This window comes from Camponotus vicinus, unplaced genomic scaffold (assembly GCF_025532165.1).
Source record: "Camponotus vicinus isolate PSW18456_S1 unplaced genomic scaffold, iyCamVici1.0 SCAF_14, whole genome shotgun sequence".
Lineage (NCBI taxonomy): Eukaryota > Metazoa > Arthropoda > Insecta > Hymenoptera > Formicidae > Camponotus > Camponotus vicinus.
Window position 1 is genome coordinate 8,485,094 of NW_028141950.1, and position 25,681 is coordinate 8,510,774.

The 25,681-nt window shown below is 31.5% G+C and overlaps 2 protein-coding genes, 1 long non-coding RNA gene and 2 pseudogenes across 3 annotated transcripts in view; 3 read left to right on the top strand and 2 right to left on the bottom strand.

Moving 5' to 3' along the window:
- The window catches only part of LOC145965748 (proto-oncogene tyrosine-protein kinase ROS-like), a 28,451-nt gene extending 2,858 nt beyond the window's left edge, over positions 1-25,593 (top strand). The window contains exons 2-7 of the mRNA XM_083089422.1: positions 21,031-21,189; positions 21,731-22,413; positions 23,675-23,783; positions 23,947-24,181; positions 24,447-24,920; positions 25,149-25,593. Of these exons, the coding sequence (XP_082945548.1) occupies positions 21,031-21,189; positions 21,731-22,413; positions 23,675-23,783; positions 23,947-24,181; positions 24,447-24,920; positions 25,149-25,496 (2,008 nt within the window). The 3' untranslated portion in view covers positions 25,497-25,593. The remainder of the gene's footprint in view (positions 1-21,030; positions 21,190-21,730; positions 22,414-23,674; positions 23,784-23,946; positions 24,182-24,446; positions 24,921-25,148) is intronic.
- LOC145965737 (proto-oncogene tyrosine-protein kinase ROS-like) overlaps positions 1-25,681 on the bottom strand; it is a 111,166-nt pseudogene that overhangs the window by 56,592 nt on the left and 28,893 nt on the right.
- LOC145965753 (uncharacterized) lies at positions 1,365-13,280 on the bottom strand. The gene is made up of 6 exons (XM_083089429.1): positions 13,169-13,280; positions 4,138-4,376; positions 3,854-4,047; positions 3,126-3,285; positions 1,946-2,091; positions 1,365-1,740 (listed from the first exon to the last, which is right to left on the bottom strand). The coding sequence occupies exons 1-4, from the start codon at positions 13,201-13,203 to the stop codon at positions 3,139-3,141; spliced, it is 615 nt and encodes a 204-aa protein (XP_082945555.1). The 5' UTR covers positions 13,204-13,280; the 3' UTR covers positions 1,365-1,740; positions 1,946-2,091; positions 3,126-3,138.
- LOC145965775 (uncharacterized) lies at positions 14,255-15,472 on the top strand. The gene is made up of 3 exons (XR_014436798.1): positions 14,255-14,488; positions 14,579-14,772; positions 15,341-15,472. It is a non-coding gene; the product is annotated as an uncharacterized LOC145965775 (long non-coding RNA).
- LOC145965761 (uncharacterized) lies at positions 15,476-17,259 on the top strand (annotated as a pseudogene).

Consider the following 25,681-nt stretch of genomic DNA (forward strand, 5'->3'; position numbering starts at 1 on the left):
GCAATAAAGTCCTCCTACTTTATAAATCCCTGCTGCAGATCCTAAAGGATTATTCATTTCGAAATCATCGTAGTATAAAAACAACGGTATAACCGTTTTATTTGGATAATGCTCTGTAATAGATTTCCAAATAGTACCATAGCAAACACTTGTATATGTCTTATCAATGTATATTGCAGCGATATTTGTTTTAAGAACGGATAATATTTTTTCATAGAAACTAGGTAATTCTAAAAGAGTCTTTAATGTTTCACGCATAGGTATGATTTGACCTTCACATTTTTGAACAGTGAGAATTGTGTTTTGCTCTTTTCTTTTATTACTGTAGTATTCTCCGATAAAGAATGATTGTGGAGAGATAAAATACTTTGATTTTCGGAGATACTGGAATCTTTTATATTCACTATCAATATTTTCCAATATAGATATCTTACAGTTATCAAAATTGTATAAATTAGAAGGCAATTGTGATTTTAATTGTTGAAGAAAATATTCAGAAAATATTCTGAATTGTATCTCGAAACTCTTCTATAATTTTTTGAACTATTAATCGGGCAATAGGTTTCTGATATAATTGAGCGACGAATTTTAGCACACAATTTTCAATATCGTTAGATGAAATATTTTTTTCAATTATAAAATTATTTGTATTAGTAATTGAATTATTTTCTGTTATGTTTTCCATTTTAAATATTACAGACGTCTGTAATGATGAATTATCATCTTTATTATCAGCGTCTTGTAATTGATGTATTTGAAATGAACATCTAGCATCTAAGTGTTTTTGTAATGAAAAAAAAGAAGAAAATATCCGATAACATTTAGGATTAATACATTTATATGTCATCTCAAATGGATGATATGATTTTAAATGTTTAATATATGCTCGAGTATCTCCGAAAATCTTTTTTAAACAAATTCGACAATCCATTTTTGGCTAAAGCAATCTTTTAAAATGCGATGTTAGTATTTGAAAAATTATTATTTTTAAGCGTATTGTTTTATGTTTCAAAAAAACGCAAGAAAATTAATTGTTACTTATGTCAAAAACAAATAATAAGAGCTAATACTAAATTAATAAAACCTAATACTAATGAGAAAATAAGTTCGGTGGCATATACTATATATATATATATATATATATATATATATATATATATATATATATATATATATATATATATATATATATATATATATATATGTATGTAAGTGTGTGTATGTGTGTACATATATATATATATATATATATATATATATATATATATATATATATATATATATATACATTACAATAATTAGCAATAAATCAATATTACTAAATAAAAAATAATAGATTTTTAAAAAAGCAAATGATACAAACAAGTTGTGAAAACAAGTTTTCAGATTTATACACAATGAAGACTAACCTCTTTTTATTTTATTTAATGCGGTGCATAGAAAGGGAATGTTTTCGTCCCAAATTGTACGGATCTCATAAATTCCCCACTGAATTAAATACCACATATTTTCACATTCTTTCGGATAACACGCATTAAATGTTACAAAAATCTTGAAAAGTACATCCAATGCTTTTAATACCGTCGGCATAGAATACAATGTTGTATCGAGCCGAATGTATACATTTTCGATTGCAGTTATTTCTGGTCCAACGATGATTATAAAAGGTTGCATCGTAAGGTTCATTTGACGCATTTTATTTTGTTTGTCTTGACATATTTTTTCAATATCGCCAGGTACCTAAAGTAAATTACAAATCGTAAGAAACCTCTAATTATAAATGTTAGTTTAACTTTAACAAATCTTTTCAAAAAATTGAAAAAGCGCCCAGTAAAAATGTCTGTTGTAAAAAGCTTCTATAGACACATCAATGTCTCTTGATAAAGTATCAATTTCGATTTTTCTTTTTATTTCGGATCTGGAACAAGAATGGAATTTAACTTACTTTACAGTGTATTAGAATTCCTTCCTGACTTTCCGAGATTGTAGGTTTCCACATTCTTTTCTTGTTCCCAATTTTAAAAGTAATTTTACTTGATTTAGGAGCTACAACACTTATTAAAAGCCATATTTGAAGGGCTGTTTTCGAATCTACGAGGAAATCAATAGATATGTATTAATAAAAAAAATATTCATATACAGAGTGTCTAATAATGACCATATACAGGATGTTTCAGACCACCCGTACCACCCATTTAGAAACTAGAGAAGTGGTTATTTCAAAAAAGTAAAAACATTTTCTTTATAAATCGGGTGCGCTCTATCGAATGGTGATATTTTCAACTTCTGGTTCCGGCCGGCAATAGGCGATTCAGACCGGAAGTGCATTTTTTAAATGGAACCCCCTATTTTTCATTATATATTCTTGTAGCTCATCTCGAGAGCTTTCCGAAACACTATAATTAAGTTAGTTTTCATTAAGTACTTTCCGAGTTATAAGGCTTGAAATCATTTCTTAATTTTACATAAACCATAAAATATCTTGTAAAATATTCATTTTTCGATTATCTTACCTTAATACTTTTACGTACAAAATAATGAGAGGAATCAATTGGTGTAAAGAAAACACAGAGTTATTTAAAAAAAAAATATATGTAATTGTTAATTGTAAATTACATATTTTTTCTTCGAAACAACTATATGTTTTCTTTACACCAATTGATTCCTCTCATTATTTTGTACGTAAAAGTATTAGGTAAGATAATCGAAAAATTAATATTTTACAAGATATTTTACGGTTTATGTAAAATTAAGAAATGATTTCAAGCCTCATAACTCGGAAAGTACTTAATGAAAACTAACTTAATTATAATGTTTTGGAAAGCTCTCGAGATGAGCTACAAGAATATGTAATAAAAAATAGGGGGTTCCATTTAAAAAAATGTACTTCCGGTCTGAATCGCCTATTTCCGGCCGGAACCAGAAGTTGAAAATATCACCATTCGATAGAGCGCATCCGATTTATAAAGAAAATGTTTTTACTTTTTCGAAATAACCACTTCTCTAGTTTCTAAATGGGTGGTACGGGTGGTCTGAAACACCCTGTATATGAAACATATGTATGTGAATGTGTGTATCGTTCTTATTACAAATCAAAATAAAACTTTTAATGTACAAATATTTACCTAAGTTTAAATGCTATGCATTCATTAAACTTTCATAAATGTTCCCTCCTGCAGATAAATTTTTTTTAAAATAAGTGAAAAATTTTTCAAAATTTACGTTCCAAGATTTCAATAACTTTTCTTTATATTGAGGACATTTTCGATCAAAATCCCTTTCAATCTATAAGAATAAATACAAATTATCATACCTAAGACTGGTGAACTTAACACCTTAATAAATTATTAATAAAGATTTAATACTCAAATTTATAGTATTTTGTTTGTAGTTGTTAGTAGTAATAGTAAAATTTGCAGTTAAAAATATTTTTAAAAGAGCATTTTTATTGTTATAACAGTTTTTAATTAATTTAATCACTGCCTCGGCACTGTTTCAATTATTTTAATATCATTGTATCACATTATATCATTCAATTATTTTAATATCATTGTATCACATTATATCATTTCAAATTTTAATTAAAAGAGTTAATAAATTAATAGAGAGCTCATGGAATATATTGAGACGATGATGCAGAATTGAAACATCTTTTTATCACAATTGTGCTGAGGCCCAAAGGAAGGACCAAAATGTTCACTTCCTTTAATAAAGATTTTAAACGAAAAAATCATACGCTTCATTTCCGTGCTTGAGTCTTATTAGCTCATCCTCTGTTATTTATATTTAAATATAGTCTTATTTTATTATAAAGCCTTATTTTATTATATTATTTCAAAATAAAGACATTTACCAATATATAAGAAGAATCCAATTTCAATATAGGCCACTTTATGAATATGTCATTAACATTCTTGTATGTTTTACTAGCGCAATCTTCAACGCGTAATATATATGACGCATCCCATTTTTCATCAACTTCATTCTGTGGTTTTTGGTTATGGATCAACCAAATTCTATGTTCTTCTGCGATTTGTTGATCATCAGCTGAGAAGCATTAAAAAAATTAATATTTATTGGACCAGTTATATATTTTTCAAAAATTCCATGATAAATCTTAATACAAAATATTAATACCTTGGCTTACAATGACATTTTGTTCAATGTGGTTATTATTTTTCAACTTTTCAGCAGAACGGATAAATTTTAATGCGTTACGAAATTTATCGACTAATTTTCCTCTTGAGATACCAGCTTTATCAATTTTTGAATACTTTTTTCGTATAGGTGGCATATAGTAAGTTTCTTTACATTCTTTTGGAAATAACTCAATTATTTCTTCTGTAATTTTAGCAAAATCTTCGTTTTGAAGTGTTCTTTAAAAAAAGAAAATTTAACATGTAAATATCACGATATAGAGATATAGTAAATATAGATTATTGGATCTCAAATGAAAAAGATATTTTAGTAAATATTAAACAAGTTAAAATGATTTGTATTTATATTTGTATTAGTTAATCAATTTTATGAAAATTATTTGTTCATTTTAATATATTATTATATTATTATATATTACATATATATTTACATATATTACATACATAATACGTATATATATATATATATATATATATATATATATATATATACACACGTAATATGTATGTAATATATGTAAATATATATGTAATATATAATAATATATAATAATATATTAAAATGAAAAATAATTTTTATAAAATTTATATATATATATATATATATATATATATATATATATATATATATTGTAGGATATTTTGGTGTAAGGATGTAAAATGGAATAGAATACTTTTTAGGGCAAATGACTGTTATTTATTCGTTGGATTACAGGATTAATACGAACAAAGAGATACGCTCGTCTAACGTACGTCTTCGCGCTCTCGCAACGACACAGAGACTACTCGTATCGCGGACCGAAAAATGCTCGGGCGACCTATCTGTTTATACCTAACTCAAGTGCTCGGGTGGTCTATCTGTTTATTTCTAGGAAAATACTCAAGCACTTGGGCAGTCCTACGGATTCACTCTCCTTCACTCGGCCGTCCTGCTCATACATTCGTCCCGAATGTCTCCGTCATCACTGTCTTCACTTTCCGATGAGTTAGTGTTGACCCATAGCTTTATATTGTCGGCTGATGTTGACGTTCGTTGGGGACCTTCTCCATCGCCGACTCTCTGTACCACAAATCGTTGATTACGCAGAACTCGAATGATCTCGTAAGGGCCAAGATATTTGTGAGCGACTTTTAATCTCGGACCTTGTTGAGTGCGTTTGATGGCGACTAAATCTCCTTCGCGATAACTTGAAGCCTGTCGCCTTTTCTTGTTATAAGTGTGTTTATTCTCACGCTGGATTTTTGCTATATTTTCGCTCGCTTGGGCTCGCAGTTCGTCACGCTTGTCTTGGAATGACTCAACCCATTCCTTTTCGAGCCACTCTTTGATATCTGGAAAATCTTTAAGCCGTGGACGTATTCCCAAAAGAAGTTTGAACGGCGACATGCCGATGCTTCGATGTATAGTTGCGTTTAGACATTGCTGAGCAGCATCCAAATATTTATACCACTCATCAGATTTTGGTGCAGCTAATTTTGTCAATAATAGTATGAGCGTCCGGTTGAGGCGCTCAACTTGTCCGTTAGCTCTGGGAACTCCCGTCGTTATTAAAGAATGCTCTATATTTTCGTCACGACAATACTCTCTAAATTCATTCGACGTGAATGCTGTACCTCTGTCGGAAATAATCCGTCGTGGATTGCAGAAAATTGCAGCTTGCTTTTTAAGGCGTACAATAACTTCAGCTGTGCCTGTAGATCTGGTAGCATACAGCCATGTGAATTTTGAAAAAGCGTCAATCACAGCAAATATATATTGATATGACTTCTTAGTAGAGGGTAGAGGTCCTAAGTGGTCGATATGCAACGTATCTAAAGGAACAATTCCTTTCTCGATCGGATTTAACAAGCCTTCTTGTTTTCCATGTTTTCTCTCCGCCAGAATGCATGCAACGCAATTTCGTATAACCTTTTCAACTCGTTGTCGCAAATTCGGGATCCAGTAATCAGTACGCACAAGGGCTTCAGTCTTTCCAGCTGAAAAATGTCCGCGCTCGTGAGCTCGTCGTATGAGCTGTGTCTGCATTCTCTTCGGTACTACAAGTTGGACATCACCGCCGGATTCTCTATAAACTAGATCACCTCGTATTATGTAATCTTTCGTTTTGTTCTGCATTATTAGATCTCGGAGCTTTCTCACGCTGTCGTCCTCCTCTTGAGCCTTTCGCAAACGAGCCGTCAAACCAGCTTCCGACTCATCGATCACAAAGCAGACCGGAAGTGGATTCCGACTGAGTGCGTCGACGTGTATCATTCTTTTTCCTGGCCGATGCTCTATACAATAATTAAACTCCTCCAAAAGTAACGCCCATCGAGCAACACGCACGCAAAGATCTTTCTTATTCATAGTGAGAGCGAACGCGCGACAATCAGTAACAATCGTAAAAGCGATACCTAATAAGTAAACGCGAAACTTCTTCAACGCCTTTATTATCGCTAAAACTTCCAGTTCGTAACTAGCATATTTCGACTCCGCAGGAGTAGTTTTACCGCTAGAGTAATAAACGGGGTGAAAGTTCTGATCTTCACTACTTCGTTGCAGTAAAATCGCACCGTACCCTAGCGCAGAAGCATCCGTGTGCAACTCCGTCTCCGCTCCACTTCGATACAAATATAACACCGGTTTTTCACTCATTATATTTTAAAGCCGCACGAACGCATTTTTCTCAGCCTCTCCAAAATAAAATTTAGTGTTTGCTCGCAGCAGATTCGTCAAGGGTCGCGCAATAGTAGAATACCCAGGGATAAATTTACGAAAGTACCCACTTAACCCAAGAAAACTCTGTACCTGCTTGGCATTCGTAAGATTCGGAAATCGCCGAACCGCTTCTGTTTTACGATCTGAAGGACGGACGCAACCGTTGCTAATTACGTGGCCCAAAAACTCGACTGTAGTTTGCATGAAGCAACATTTTTTCCAATTAATTATAAGACCCGCTTCACTAGCTGTCGCTAAAACTTTTTTAAGATTCTTTATGCCGCTCTCAATGTCGTCAGACGGAACAATTAAGTCATCCATATAAGCTAAAACTATTTTTTCTCGTATAAGATCTCTAAATATCGTGTTAACGAATCGCTGAAATACTGCCGGCGAATTGCAAAGACCGAAAGGAACTCGCAAGAATTCGTAATGACCGTCCGGTACAATAAACGCAGTATATTTTTGACTCGACTTGTCCATCCGCACATGGAAAAATCCATTTTTGAGGTCGAGTGTACTAAAGACACGAGCGTCCTGCAATAAATCTAACTGGTCCTCGATCAACGGCAACGGATATCTATCTTTAACAATTTTCTTATTCACCATCCGATAGTCAACGCATAATCTATAAGAGTCATCTTTTTTTCGAACGAGTACCACTGGACTAGCATAGTCAGAGGTAGATGGCTGAACAATTCCATCCGTAATCCATTGATCAATCTGCGTATTAACTATCTCTTTTTCAGATGCGGATAAACGTCTCGCGGATTGATATACGGGTTCTTCATCTTTAAGTACAAGTTTCATCGTTATGTCCGGCTCACGCGTCTTATTCGGCCTGTAATTACTTACGAGATTTTCTATCGCTAAACGTTGATCGGAATTTTTAACGTGCGAAACGTCTATGAGATCCGCTCGATGCATCTCGTTGTTAGCTACGTCAATCTTTAATACCTCGGGTACGCTATCTTCGCATCCCGCGTCTGCATACGTCGCTTCCGATAACGGACTAATAGTTACTTCTTCGACGCCTTTAAGATTAACATTAGTCATGTTTAAAAAGCTCGTTCCTATCAATAGCTTATACCGGAGCAGATTATTTGAAACTACATGTACGCAAATCGGATATGAATGCCCGTCTACAATGATTTCTGTTTGAAACCCTCCTAACGTCACATTATTGCTCGAACCCACGCCGTCGAAATATATTTCGCCTAAACTTAATCGAGGAGATCCAAGCTTAACATGTTCATCCGCGCGAATTAAGGTAACATCGCTTGCTGAATCTATCACCGCCTCAATCTCGCAACCGTTAAGCAGAACATTTTTAAAATATTTACAAGGCGAAACCCCCGTCACCGCGCAACTTTCTTTATTCGCGTTCGTCTTCTCGGAGCATTTCGACGCGATATGCCCACGCTCGCCACATTTAAAGCATTTAGCGCCTCGCTCTTTTGTCGGACAGCTTGCACTTACATGATCGCGCTCGCCGCAATTAAAACAACGTACCACTTTAGTCGAATGCTTTTTGTTTCCTCCACCGTTAACAGTCTCTTTTCGCTCGCCTTTATTTTGATTACCATTTCCTTTGTTCGATGTCGATGATCCTGGTGTGCCTGCTCGGTCTCGAAGAGTTACCTTCTCAAATGCTTCTAGCAATCCATCTGTTGTCGTAAATCGTTGTATACGCGCCTGGTTTTGAAGTGCCTCGTCTGGAATGCCTTCAATCACGTACTCAAGTATCTCGCTGTCGTCGATCGGTACTCGGTTGCCCATAATGATTTTCTCATGGAAATATTCGTGGAAAGTCTCGTCTTTCTTCCACATACGTTCTTCAAATTTTCTCCGAATTACCACCTTGCTCTGTCGACGATGAAACATAGCTCTCAGCTCGTCCAGAAGACGATCAAATGTCATCGCAATGTATTCCGGTTTGGAATGTAGCCACTCGAGTGCTTTTCCTTTAAGCCGCATGCCCACAAGTATTTTCGCAGTATCGTCTTCCAATTTATATGTCGCTTTGAGTAGCTTGACTTGCTTTTCCCAAATCTCATAATCACTAGATTGACCGCTGAAATTACTGAGCAAATCCGCTATTGCCGTAATATTTGCTCGCGGCTGACCGGCCAAAACATTGTTGTTCGCGGCAGCAATGCTATGCGTCGATTGTTGTCGACTTTCGTCTTCTGCAACTGGCTCGGTATATACTCCTCGTCGCATTGCTTCTATTTCAAGACGTGCCAATGCTAACTCACGCTCTAACAACTCTCTCTCTCTTCTATATAAATCGATCTCTCGTTGCTGTGGATTAATCGTTAGCTGCGCATTTGACGTGCCAGCTCCTTGTAAAGAATCCTCGACATCTTCATCATCTTCTCGTCTATCGTCCAACCACGCTCCCGATGGATCAGCTTCCATTATGCGCGAGATTAATTCTTTTTTCGTGCCGAAACTGGACAAACCACGCGCTGACAGCAACTCTTTTAAGGCAGCTACCGTGAGTTTATTCAGATCTCTCATCTCTACACTACTCGAACACTTTCTCGTCCTCTATATTTCTCTCTTCCACACAATACAACGCGATATCCCGCGGACACACTGCGGAACCTTCTTGAAGACGATCGAATGCTCGAATATTCTTGTTCGAAAACTCTCTCGCACACTATTCGAAGATCTCTCGTCCTTTGTCTCTCTCTCTTTCGCACAACTCACAACACTGCTCGCGGAAACTTCTCGAAAATGCCCGATTAAATGTTCAAATATTCCATTGACTCGTTATTATCCCGTTATGCACCGTTATTATCCCGTTATTATCCGTTATCATCCCGGACGAGCCCCCAAATTGTAGGATATTTTGGTGTAAAGATGTAAAATGGAATAGAATACTTTTTAGGGCAAATGACTGTTATTTATTCGTTGGATTACAGGATTAATACGAACAAAGAGATACGCTCGTCTAACGTACGTCTTCGCGCTCTCGCAACGACACAGAGACTACTCGTATCGCGGACCGAAAAATGCTCGGGCGACCTATCTGTTTATACCTAACTCAAGTGCTCGGGTGGTCTATCTGTTTATTTCTAGGAAAATACTCAAGCACTTGGGCAGTCCTACGGATTCACTCTCCTTCAATATATTAAATTATAATAATCGATGCGATTACTTCGACAATGAGGAAAATGCTAGAATGTTACAGATGAGATCGTGGCGACAAGACCATCTTTTGTTTCTTTTTTTTATGAAACAAAAGATGGTCTTGTCGCCACGATCTCATCAGTGATACGCCGGCAACAGCAAATTATTTCGCATAGAGTATAGCTCGGCGTTCCTGTGGAACAGTCGAAGATCGAGGGGCGTCGAGGGACGTTGAGCTATACTCTATGTGAAATAATTTGTTATTGCCAGCGTATCCATTCTGGCATCACTGGATCTCATCTGTAACATTCTAGCATTTTCCTCATTGTCGAAGTAATCGCATCGATTATTATACGCATTTATATGTGAAGACTAATTCTGTTCAAAATCGGATATTTCGAAACATTTCGAGGAAATGGATTTTCTTTTAAAGAGTTGGGGATTGCCTCATCTCTATGATATTTTTCAAGGTAATTCTAATTTATTATTTCTTTTCAAATAAAAATTTCTTTGTAACTATAATATTATCTTATTTATTATTTAACCAACCTTGGATATTTTTGATTTACGCGTATCTTTTGAATCTTATTTGTTGTGCACAATAAATTAATACATTTTTATAAATTATAATTTATGTAAAGAATACATAAAAATATATAATATATTTTATAATATAATTATATAAATATATAATTCGTTTTTTCTTTTATTTTATTTACACTGAAGTTTGATATATATTTATAATTACATTTGGCATTATCTTATATTTAACATTTTATATTTTCTTTATATTTTCTTTCTTATATTTTACATTTTATATTTTCTTTATGTAGCGAATGATATTAAAAGTGTAGATGATTTGGGCGATCTTTTAAACGAATGTAATTCGTCTGATTTCAATAAATTGATTCCCAACGTTTTAAATCGATTGAAACTACGCAGACATTTCAATGAATACAATGTATGTTTTCTAATATTTTTTCTCTATTTTTTTATAGTAATTATTATGTAATTAGACTGACTCTATTTGCTACTATTTTTAATCAGTGTAATTATAAAATGAAAAAATAATAAAAATTTGAATTATTTTTACAGATTCGCAATAAAACAGTCGACTTTGATTGTTCAAGTTTTAGTACAGAGAATAATAATATAAATAATTCAATTCTTGTTGATTTAATAAATCTTCCAACAAAACCTGAGAATGCTATTATCATAGAAGATATTAGCGGTAACTGTCAAAATGTGAATAATTCTTTAGTCGAAAATAAAGAAATATTACCATATGAACCACCTATAGAGAAAACAAAACTAAATATCAAAACAGTGGAATTTAATTTAAAGGAAATATTATCAAAAACAGCTTTCGGTAATTCTCTGATACTAATAAATGAACATGGAGGAAATATTACGTCTCAATGCCAATCCATTTTATGTGATATAATTATATCATACTTTTTGAATTTAAATATCAGGTATATTTATATGTTATTTTGTCTATAATTTTTTATTGTGTTATTCATTTTACAATATTTTATCTTTTATGTATTATTTATGTATGTTTTATGCTCTTTATTACTTTATAACTCAATTACATATCTATAATTTTCAAAGTAATTTTTATAATAATTATTAATACTTTTGATAATATTATCAAAAAATTTGTTTACATGTTTTTATTACATAATTATTTTCATAATACTTATTGACGCCAACTATTATATACTATATACATTTTTGTGCAATCCATATAGTTAAAATCTTTATCTTATATATTTTAAACGTAAATAAATATAATAAATGTGGATTGATAACAATTTTTACATTCTTTGTTAATATATATATATATATATATATATATATATATATATATATATATATATAAATTTTATAAAAATTATTTTTCATTTTAATATATTATTATATATTATTATATATTACATATATATTTACATATATTACATACATATTACGTGTATATATTGCGACCGTTAATTCTTTAAGGGCTAATGATGTTATGTGGCCGGTGTTTTTGGCCCACGGCACACCTTCGGCGCGATCTTCTAATATCAAAGAAAAGTGTTTCTTCTCCAAAGTAAAATATATGGGCGCCAGGTGCGGGAATCCGCACCACTCTAATAAAATTTAACGTATCGGCAGTACACACAAAAAAAATGCAAAGTTCTCAGAAAACCGCGACGGACGCTCGGCTAGCCCCGTCTCGAAATTGGTAGAGGGGCGGTCCGTTTTAATAATTCACAAGGAAGGATCGAGAATACAAGGTGGCTGCAAATAAAACATAATATTTTAGTAACAAGAATTAATATATTTAACATATGAATAAATTTCAACGGCGGACAGACTCGCGTAAATGTAGAACGATTTTATAATATTGATCATCAGATTATTAGCCGGCAGCGACGGGCCGGCATTCGAGCGCGATCACCGCGGTATCACGTGTCACGCGGCAGGAAGAAAGCGTAAAAGAAAAGTCCCGGAATTCCGCGCTAAACGAAACTTGTTAGAGTTTCGGCAGCTACGAATTCCCAAATAATTTTTAATAATGAACACCGCGGTTTTGGCTCCTTTAATGACATCTGTCTGTCGCAAACAAAATAATTAATTACAATAGTAGATCTACTCGCCGCACGCACAGTTAACAGAATCGATTATAGGTGCGAGTCGATTATTCAGATCTACTGCTTTAACGAAAGAATTGAGCGACTACTAACGTATCTAACATAGACGGTTGAATCTAGACATGAAAAACCATCAATAACAATAAAGTATCAAATGATTCGAGCCTCGGAAATATGCGAGCCGATGCCGCGACGTATTTGTCGGTTATTGGATATCGCAATCGCCTTTGTGTGTGTGCTCGTCGTATCGAAAGTTTAACAGGCAAAGATTTTCACAAAATCACAATAAACGCAACAAGAAAGACAATTAATTTGACTGTCGGCGCATACTCGGGAGAGAGGGCACTTAATTTTATTTGAGCTCGAACAAGACATGTCGGCCGGCCGCCATACGTTAATGCGCAATTACCGAAAGCATGAATTCGTCTCACGAAAAGAATTTTTGACGGCAGCAATTCGGCAGCGATCCTGTTCGAGCTACTTCTACCTGATAATCTAAACGATAAACGGCCTGATGGGGTCGACGCTCGTCTCACCGGTGACTCCGTGAGGTCCTCGGCGCCCTCGGCATCAGCGTGAGAAATCGATGGATTTGGGCCGTCGTACTCCTCGCCGGTCCGCCGAACAGTGACGAGCGGAAGGCCCGTCGGATTCACGCCGGCAAGTTAATGTGCAATTAGGCCACTTGTGGCGCTTCCGCTACCCTCAGGATCGTCACGCGTCTCAATTAATCCTGCGGCCTTCAGGGCCGTATTCGCGCCTGTCGCTCCCTGTCTCTTCTCTGATTATTTTTCTTGGCCCTCCTGTTGAAGCCCGGTGTGAGGGGTTTTTACGGTAGCCGCCCGCCGTAACTATTATGGTTCTTCGGTAGCGCTTAATTCGGCCGCAACGGCTCCGTTTTCGGGGTTCCGGAGTTCGATCTCATTTTTTCGATCGACCTTCCCCGATTGTTCCTCGTACCTGCTGAGTATAGGGAGGTTTACAGGGGCGGCAGCGAAGTCTTAAATTGACGTTACAATTTTAGGAAAGTAGAAAGAGAGGTACTTAGCTCGGCGTTCTCCTTCCGGTCGGCGCCTCCGCTCGTCCCGTATCTCTTGGTCTGGTCCTCTGCGCCGTGTCGAGTCACCGGGTGAGATTCCGCTAGCGTCCCCCATTACAGTAGCGTCTAATCTTAATATTACTATCGCCATAATAAAAAATAAATTTTTACGCAAGGGAGGCGGGTCTACTCCCGCCCCCAAAATCCGCTCTCTCTCCCTAAATCAGGGGAGGACGAGGGCCCAAAAATTCCTCCCGGTTGGATCTCGCGATCCTTGTGACGTGCCGCCAGGCGTCACGTCACAATATATATATATATATATATATATATATATATATATATATACGTATTATGTATGTAATATATGTAAATATATATGTAATATATAATAATATAATAATATATTAAAATGAACAAATAATTTTCATAAAATTGATTAACTAATACAAATATAAATACAAATCATTTTAACTTGTTTAATATTTACTAAAATATCTTTTTCATTTGAGATCCAATAATCTATATTTACTATATCTCTATATCGTGATATTTACATGTTAAATTTTCTTTTTTTAAAGAACACTTCAAAACGAAGATTTTGCTAAAATTACAGAAGAAATAATTGAGTTATTTCCAAAAGAATGTAAAGAAACTTACTATATGCCACCTATACGAAAAAAGTATTCAAAAATTGATAAAGCTGGTATCTCAAGAGGAAAATTAGTCGATAAATTTCGTAACGCATTAAAATTTATCCGTTCTGCTGAAAAGTTGAAAAATAATAACCACATTGAACAAAATGTCATTGTAAGCCAAGGTATTAATATTTTGTATTAAGATTTATCATGGAATTTTTGAAAAATATATAACTGGTCCAATAAATATTAATTTTTTTAATGCTTCTCAGCTGATGATCAACAAATCGCAGAAGAACATAGAATTTGGTTGATCCATAACCAAAAACCACAGAATGAAGTTGATGAAAAATGGGATGCGTCATATATATTACGCGTTGAAGATTGCGCTAGTAAAACATACAAGAATGTTAATGACATATTCATAAAGTGGCCTATATTGAAATTGGATTCTTCTTATATATTGGTAAATGTCTTTATTTTGAAATAATATAATAAAATAAGGCTTTATAATAAAATAAGACTATATTTAAATATAAATAACAGAGGATGAGCTAATAAGACTCAAGCACGGAAATGAAGCGTATGATTTTTTCGTTTAAAATCTTTATTAAAGGAAGTGAACATTTTGGTCCTTCCTTTGGGCCTCAGCACAATTGTGATAAAAAGATGTTTCAATTCTGCATCATCGTCTCAATATATTCCATGAGCTCTCTATTAATTTATTAACTCTTTTAATTAAAATTTGAAATGATATAATGTGATACAATGATATTAAAATAATTGAATGATATAATGTGATACAATGATATTAAAATAATTGAAACAGTGCCGAGGCAGTGATTAAATTAATTAAAAACTGTTATAACAATAAAAATGCTCTTTTAAAAATATTTTTAACTGCAAATTTTACTATTACTACTAACAACTACAAACAAAATACTATAAATTTGAGTATTAAATCTTTATTAATAATTTATTAAGGTGTTAAGTTCACCAGTCTTAGGTATGATAATTTGTATTTATTCTTATAGATTGAAAGGGATTTTGATCGAAAATGTCCTCAATATAAAGAAAAGTTATTGAAATCTTGGAACGTAAATTTTGAAAAATTTTTCACTTATTTTAAAAAAAATTTATCTGCAGGAGGGAACATTTATGAAAGTTTAATGAATGCATAGCATTTAAACTTAGGTAAATATTTGTACATTAAAAGTTTTATTTTGATTTGTAATAAGAACGATACACACATTCACATACATATGTTTCATATACAGGGTGTTTCAGACCACCCGTACCACCCATTTAGAAACTAGAGAAGTGGTTATTTCGAAAAAGTAAAAACATTTTCTTTATAAATCGGATGCGCTCTATCGAATGGTGATATTTTCAACTTCTGGTTCCGGCCGGAAATAGGCGATTCAGACCGGAAGTACATTTTTTTAAATGGAACCCCCTATTTTTTATTACATATTCTTGTAGCTCATCTCGAGAGCTTTCCAAAACATTATAATTAAGTTAGTTTTCATTAAGTACTTTCCGAGTTATGAGGCTTGAAATCATTTCTTAATTTTACATAAACCGTAAAATATCTTGTAAAATATTAATTTTTCGATTATCTTACCTAATACTTTTACGTACAAAATAATGAGAGGAATCAATTGGTGTAAAGAAAACATATAGTTGTTTCGAAGAAAAAATATGTAATTTACAATTAACAATTACATATATTTTTTTTTTAAATAACTCTGTGTTTTCTTTACACCAATTGATTCCTCTCATTATTTTGTACGTAAAAGTATTAAGGTAAGATAATCGAAAAATGAATATTTTACAAGATATTTTATGGTTTATGTAAAATTAAGAAATGATTTCAAGCCTTATAACTCGGAAAGTACTTAATGAAAACTAACTTAATTATAGTGTTTCGGAAAGCTCTCGAGATGAGCTACAAGAATATATAATGAAAAATAGGGGGTTCCATTTAAAAAATGCACTTCCGGTCTGAATCGCCTATTGCCGGCCGGAACCAGAAGTTGAAAATATCACCATTCGATAGAGCGCACCCGATTTATAAAGAAAATGTTTTTACTTTTTTGAAATAACCACTTCTCTAGTTTCTAAATGGGTGGTACGGGTGGTCTGAAACATCCTGTATATGGTCATTATTAGACACTCTGTATATGAATATTTTTTTTATTAATACATATCTATTGATTTCCTCGTAGATTCGAAAACAGCCCTTCAAATATGGCTTTTAATAAGTGTTGTAGCTCCTAAATCAAGTAAAATTACTTTTAAAATTGGGAACAAGAAAAGAATGTGGAAACCTACAATCTCGGAAAGTCAGGAAGGAATTCTAATACACTGTAAAGTAAGTTAAATTCCATTCTTGTTCCAGATCCGAAATAAAAAGAAAAATCGAAATTGATACTTTATCAAGAGACATTGATGTGTCTATAGAAGCTTTTTACAACAGACATTTTTACTGGGCGCTTTTTCAATTTTTTGAAAAGATTTGTTAAAGTTAAACTAACATTTATAATTAGAGGTTTCTTACGATTTGTAATTTACTTTAGGTACCTGGCGATATTGAAAAAATATGTCAAGACAAACAAAATAAAATGCGTCAAATGAACCTTACGATGCAACCTTTTATAATCATCGTTGGACCAGAAATAACTGCAATCGAAAATGTATACATTCGGCTCGATACAACATTGTATTCTATGCCGACGGTATTAAAAGCATTGGATGTACTTTTCAAGATTTTTGTAACATTTAATGCGTGTTATCCGAAAGAATGTGAAAATATGTGGTATTTAATTCAGTGGGGAATTTATGAGATCCGTACAATTTGGGACGAAAACATTCCCTTTCTATGCACCGCATTAAATAAAATAAAAAGAGGTTAGTCTTCATTGTGTATAAATCTGAAAACTTGTTTTCACAACTTGTTTGTATCATTTGCTTTTTTAAAAATCTATTATTTTTTATTTAGTAATATTGATTTATTGCTAATTATTGTAATGTATATATATATATATATATATATATATATATATATATATATATATATAGTATATGCCACCGAACTTATTTTCTCATTAGTATTAGGTTTTATTAATTTAGTATTAGCTCTTATTATTTGTTTTTGACATAAGTAACAATTAATTTTCTTGCGTTTTTTTGAAACATAAAACAATACGCTTAAAAATAATAATTTTTCAAATACTAACATCGCATTTTAAAAGATTGCTTTAGCCAAAAATGGATTGTCGAATTTGTTTAAAAAAGATTTTCGGAGATACTCGAGCATATATTAAACATTTAAAATCATATCATCCATTTGAGATGACATATAAATGTATTAATCCTAAATGTTATCGGATATTTTCTTCTTTTTTTTCATTACAAAAACACTTAGATGCTAGATGTTCATTTCAAATACATCAATTACAAGACGCTGATAATAAAGATGATAATTCATCATTACAGACGTCTGTAATATTTAAAATGGAAAACATAACAGAAAATAATTCAATTACTAATACAAATAATTTTATAATTGAAAAAAATATTTCATCTAACGATATTGAAAATTGTGTGCTAAAATTCGTCGCTCAATTATATCAGAAACCTATTGCCCGATTAATAGTTCAAAAAATTATAGAAGAGTTTCGAGATACAATTCAGAATATTTTCTGAATATTTTCTTCAACAATTAAAATCACAATTGCCTTCTAATTTATACAATTTTGATAACTGTAAGATATCTATATTGGAAAATATTGATAGTGAATATAAAAGATTCCAGTATCTCCGAAAATCAAAGTATTTTATCTCTCCACAATCATTCTTTATCGGAGAATACTACAGTAATAAAAGAAAAGAGCAAAACACAATTCTCACTGTTCAAAAATGTGAAGGTCAAATCATACCTATGCGTGAAACATTAAAGACTCTTTTAGAATTACCTAGTTTCTATGAAAAAATATTATCCGTTCTTAAAACAAATATCGCTGCAATATACATTGATAAGACATATACAAGTGTTTGCTATGGTACTATTTGGAAATCTATTACAGAGCATTATCCAAATAAAACGGTTATACCGTTGTTTTTATACTACGATGATTTCGAAACGAATAATCCTTTAGGATCTGCAGCAGGGATTTATAAAGTAGGAGGACTTTATTGCTCAATCGCAATTTTGCCTTCGCAATATGCTTCATTATTAGAAAATATTTCTTTAGTACAACTGATAAATTCATCAGATCGTATGTATTTCGGGAACGCAAAATGTTTTCGATATGTAATAGAGGAATTGAAATATTTAAGTAATGAAGGAATTGTTATTCGTGATACAAATGGTTCTGAACATATTCTTTATTTTGTCATGATAGCACTTTTAGGTGATAATTTGGGACTTAATGGTCTTTTAGGTTTCAATGAGAGTTTTTCCAGTGATTATTTTTGTAGAATTTGTCGTGCTGTAAAATCAAATACGCGTTCTGCAACTTTTGAAGACGAAAGTTTATTACGTACCCCACAAAATTATTGCGAAGATGTTTCAAAATTGGCATATGGCGTAAACGAGGAGTGTATATTCAATGAAATCCCTCATTTTAATTGCTCGATAAATATAACTTGCGATATAATGCATGATCTTTTCGAAGGTGTTTGCAGATATGATCTTGCGAAAATAATACAGTATTTCCTAATGGAGAATTTTTTCACAATGGAACATTTAAATGAAAGAATTAAATACTTTAATCATCAATCAAATTTCGATAAGGGAAACAAAATGCCATTGATAAAAATTGATCACTTAAAAAAAGGATATCTAATAATGACAGCATCTGAAATGTCTGCGATGATTTGTTACTTAACTTTTATTATAGGAGATCTAATTCCTTATGATAATGAAGTTTGGGATTTCTATCTCATACTTTGTGAAATTATTAATATCGTAACAGATACAATTATATCAAACGTTCAAATAAATTTCCTTAAAGGGTTAATAATTTCTCATCATGAAATGTATATACGACTATTCAATGATCATCTAAAACCCAAATTTCATTTTATGGTACATTATCCAGAAATAATTCGAAGAATGGGATCTCTTAAAAGTTTATCTTCTATTCGATATGAGGGATTTCATAAAATTTCGAAGAATTATGCGTCTATCGTAACATCAAGGAAAAATATAACATTAACATTAGCGATCAAATTGCAATTGCATTCTTGTTATAGATTTCTTTGTAAAAGAGGGCTTCATGATATAATTGAAATAGGTCCAGAAATAAGATTAGTATCAAGTGATTCGGATGCGCATTTAATAACACTCATTCGTAGGAAGACATTGGCAACTTGTTTCAACTCAATTTTTACGAATGTATCCCAAGTAGATGATAACATTTTAATGGAAGTTGCATGGATTCGATATAACAGCGTTGTCTTTAGACCTAAATATGTGATCATTTCTAATGCTGATGAAAATAATTTGTCATTCGGGATAATGCAATGTATTATTTTGAAGAGTAGAGAATTTTTTTATGTTGTATATAAAAAGTGTATTACTTTAGGTTTAGATACTCATTTTAAAGCTTATGAAATCGAATTACCACGTGAGAATAGTACATATGAAATTTACACAGTTGATGTTTCGAAAGAATGTAATGTGAGGACATGCAATTTTCATATTTCAGGCGAAGGTCGATATTTTATTTCAATGTTCGATGTTTAAGAAATAATATCTTAGCGTTAATATTAATGTTCTGATAAAACACGCACGCACTTGTTCTAAAATATAAATTATAAAAAATATATATATAAATATATTATATATGTATTTTAATAATATATGTATTTTAATATTAAAAAAATGGTTCTTATATAAATATTATAATAAATCTTTTTCAATATTTCAATATTGACTTGTCTTTAAATTTATTTCACATATTTTACCATTTTTTATCATAATATTAAAAATATTATTTATTTAAATATTTATTAATAATTACCAAATCATTTATTTATTTCAATTAAATATTTAGTGATAGTAAATAAATTGCTCATTTGTTTTAACTAAATATGTAGCTCTAGTAATTAAATATTTATTAACTATTATAAAATTGCTTATTCTTTTAAATTAAACATTTAGTAATAGTTATCACAGTTTTAATTTCCCCTTAAGATGATTTAGTTATAATTACCAAATATCTGATAATACTTATCAAATATATTATTTTTTACTATCAAACATTTAATTACAATTACCAGATTTTTTAATTTCTCGTTATCATGATTTAGTTATAATTACTGCTAATTTTGGCAATAATTGCCAACTCTTTTACACGACTATCTTACCAAAATTTGTTAATAATTACCAATTACTTTATCAAACATGTTGGCTAAACTAAATCATTTAATGATAGCTATCAAATATCTAATAATCTTAAATTGAATAATTTAGTAATATTTACAACAGTTTAATACATATTTAATAACAATCATCAAAGATTTTATGATAAATATCAAATATTTAATAATTGTTTCTAAATTGTTTAATTGATTCAATTGCAAACAAAATTTGTTTGCAACTAGATCAATTAAAGATTTAGTAATTATTATCAAATATGGTAATATTTATCAAATATTCAATTAAAATTCACAACTAAACATATTTGATAATTATTACCAATCAGTTTTTTCAGTGTACTATCTCCGTAAGCTGTCTAGACAACAATCTCAACAAGTCTGAGAAATTCAATGTGCAGACGTACGAGCGATATTACGAGATTCAGAACTTAACACTATTTACAAAGTACAAGTTGAAGTTTACTTTAAGCAATTTTTACTTTGATCAATTACACAGGTCTACAAAAAATGGGGTCATGATTGTTGTTGGGCAGCTGGGGGTCATTTCCGAAGTAATTTTCTGCGTAGAATCCGAATCCGAGGTCAGAATTGGCCCATCACGTCAGGATTTTGAGATATTTGAGGTTATATATTCGAAAAATGGCTTTTTGGGCTACTTTTGAGGTTATGTACAGGACGCACAAAATTTGTTAGCTCTTTTCTTCTAATTGCATCATTTAGTACTACTCTTTCCTTTCAAAATGAGCTGTCGAATGGTCATCTACGATTTTTCCTTGCAAAGTTACGGCCATTTTAAGATGACATGATGAATTCCAAACCCTGCGCCGTTATAGCCCAACAACCTCATGAGCATTCACATTGAACCTGTAAACTTTGAACTATAAACCCGAAAACCTGGACTGAAAACTGTATATATGGGTTTGATGGAGAATCTCAAAATCCTGACGTGATGGGCCAATTCTGACCTCAGATTCGGATTCTACGCAGAAAATTACTTGGGAAACGACCCCCAGCTGCCCAACAACAAAACCTTGTAGACCTGTGTTATCAATAAATCCATTCGATTCGAATGTGATACCAATAGAAACTAATTCGGGCAAGCTTAATGCACCAGAAAACATAAGTGTTCTAGCTTTGACGCCTACTATAGCAGTAATTCATTGGATGCCACCCAAGGAAATGAACTGCGTGGCTGTGACTTACGAAGTGCATTGGAAGTCAGTTACATTAGTGAACGGCACGCAACAAGAGGACAAACAATTTATGAATGTGCCGAAACGTATGGCAGACGGCAGATTTTTCACAAAGATGAACTTGTCGCTACCAGTACAAGATTACTTGATATACGTGCGTGTGTATCCAATTAATTTCAGCGATTTCTACAACGAGAGTTTAAGCAAGATCGTTCACATATACTCAGAACCAAACAATATTACTTTGAGCGGTGTCAACATAAATAGCATGAACATTTCATGGATCTCAAACAATAATCTGCCGATCTCTCCTACACTAGAGTACAAAGATATTGCAGCAGAAAAGTGGCAAACAATGAATTATATTGAAATGAATTATAACAAAGAATTAATATACCATGTCGAAAATTTACAATCGGGAACTTTATACAAGGTTCGCTTGATATTGAGATACCTCGAATATGAGGAAAATTTTATATGGCCGGCTGATGAAAGATTTAATTTTTCAACACTTGGTAGCAAACGTGGTAAGCAAATGGAAATACCCATACAGCACAATAAAGTGCGGATATATTGAAGAATAATTTCATTGCAACATTGCAATATTGCAAATCGATTGCGAAACTCTGCTAAGTTATTGTTATAAGATTGTGATGAAGTTAAGCTGTCCACTTTTTGCAATGAAATATTGTAGCAATATTACAGTGTAATATATTGGAAAGAATGTTATTGCAACCATATTTTTGTTTTTGATGGATGAATATCTTGGAAACATTTAATTAAATTAAAAAGCTTGATATAAATAGAAGTTTGCAATACTTAAGATAATCATATCTAACATAATATATTGCCAAATTATATTTTTAAAAAATTATCATATAACATAAAATGTTTATATTTTTATGCAAAATTATTTTAAACTTTTACTTACGAATCACTTTTTTTATTTTAAATGTTTTTTATACTCTTATAATGGGATTTATATATATATATATATATATATATATATATATATATATAAACATTATAGTTATAGAATTAATTGAACATTACTAATTGTATTTTTATTTAAAAATTTTAAAGATCCGTTATAATTATATATATTTGCATATGAAAAGTACATAAAAATGCATAGAAAAATATAATGATATAATAATAGTAGATATAATAATAGTAGATATTATAATAGTACCTATTCTTAATATAATAAAAAGATATGTCTTTGAAGATTAATATCGTATTCGTACATAAAGTGAAAATATATCATAAAATATATTGTAACATTGATATAAGATGTTACCTATATTTTAATAAAAAAATAGCAATGCTTATCTTTATCTTAGAATTATATTTACTCGACTGATATTATTAATGTGCCATTATTTCATTTGACTTCTGCAAAAAAGTAAAATTCATCGCATATATACAAATATAAAAAAATAAATTATTACATTATTTTTATAGATAAATTAAAGAGTATTATAGTTTTAAAATGTTTCTAAAATATAAATATCATATTGCTAATGTCTAATTCATACTTTGTTAATTTATATTTCTACAATGTTTCCGTAATGTTGCATTGCAATTTGTAATATTGCAATATTGTTGCAAAGTAGTTGTAACATTCTGTGCTGCATAGATATTATATTATTATTCGCTAATTTTTTTAGATATAAATAGGACAAAAATTTAAAAAAATTAAATTTTGTAATAAAGTTATAAGTAAAAATAAATTTGTAAAAACGTACACACACGAAGATATTAAAATTATATTTTTGCTTAATATAGATATTCCGAGCACTCCTGGAATAATAGCAGAAAAATATTACTTATTATTGATGTTAAGTTTTATCGTTATAGTTACTATAATCTGCGTCTGCTACTTTTATCGTTGTAAGTATATTTGATGTAGGTATCGACTTGAATTGTAGATTATACATATGTATATATCTGATATATCTAAACATTTACTGAAAATAGTAATTTACTTATATAAAACTAAACGAATAAATTAACTAAAAGACAGTTGATTTTATAATACATATTATTACATAATTAAGTGGAAATTTTATAACAATGTATCGTCAACGCAAAGGTAATAACGAACAATTTTTATCTTCAACAATGACCGATGTAGAATTGGCGATTCTACATGAAGTACCTTACCGAAACGCTCAATTCAATAGGATTTACAATCCTATGCTACATTGTAATCCGGATGAATGTGCGATAACTAAAATCGCACGTAAACAAATTACATTAACAAAACTTCTTGGTAGCGGCGCATTCGGAATGGTAAAAATTAATTTTTTCAAGCAATGTTTCAAATTAATTTCTGGATCAACAAAACAGATGTATTTTCTAATAAAGATATAAATTACATAAATGTTTATAATAGATTATAAGTAATATAAAATTTAGATGAGACAACAAACATGCACTTTATTATACATTTTTGTTGAATTATTTAATATAAAGTAAAATATAATATTACTTGACATTAAACTATATACATTTTCTAATGAAGTACGCATGTAAATTTGTGTGAAATATTTCGCAGGTGTTTCAAGGAAATGTGAAGAACTTAGAAAGATCGAGCACAGAGATATCCGTTGCAGTAAAAACGCTTCGGAAAGATGCTTCTTCCCATGAGAAAAAGAAATTGTTAGAGGAAGCCAAGCTTATGAATCATTTTCGACACAAACATATATTAAGATTGTTGGCCGTTTGTTTAGATGGGGATTCTCCGTTACTAGTGTTGGAATTGATGGAAACTGCTGATCTGTTAAAATATTTGAGCGATTGTCGAAATTTGCAAGCGTCAGATTCGCCTGGTTTGCGTTTGCAGGATTTGCTCGCCATGTGCGAAGATGTTGCGCGAGGTTGTTGCTACTTGGAAGAGTTGCGTTTCGTACATAGAGATCTAGCGTGTCGCAATTGTTTAGTATCTTCGAGAAATCGCGAGAATCGTGTCATCAAAATTAGAAATTTTGGACTAGCTAGAGATATCTACAAGGATGATTATTATCGCATGGTATACAGTTATTAAAAAAAAATAATGATTAAAAAATGAATTCTTTTGAAACTTTCCATTTTTTTATCATAATAGTATCGTGCATTGTTTTTTTTAAATAATATAGAATATAAATAGTTTTTATTTATATAAAGCAAGAGATAAATGAACGTTTTTTCAATTTGCACATATTCTAAAAATGAACAACTTGAATCAGAAAATTAAATTTTTGTTTAAATCATGTTTTAGAAAGGAGAATGTTGGTTTCCTATTCGCTGGATGGCACTCGAATCTTTGATGATTGAAATATTTACTTCTCAAAGCGATGTTTGGTCATTTGGGATATTAATGTGGGAAATTACATCGTTGGGTGAGAAACCTTATATTGCCAAGACTGATAAAGAAGTGATAAATCATGTACGTGCTGGAGGCAGGTTGCCGAAGAGCCTTAACTGTCCGTCACCATTGTACCAGTTGATGCTACGTTGCTGGAGTACAGCGGATGCTAGACCAAATTTCAAATTTTGTCTGAAAAATATTATAGCATTAAGAAAGAACATGGAAGATGTCTTACTGAGTCCAGTCGATACTATTTAGCCGATATAATTAAATTAATGTTTATCTTATTTTCCAAACGATTCAATAAATCTTAATGTAGAAAAAATATTTCTAGAATATTTTTAAATTGATTCTGTTATTTTTAGGTTTAATCTTAATATTAGATGTATCAATGAAAATAATAGAAATTTTGTAATCTTACTTTTCATAAAATTTTGATTATT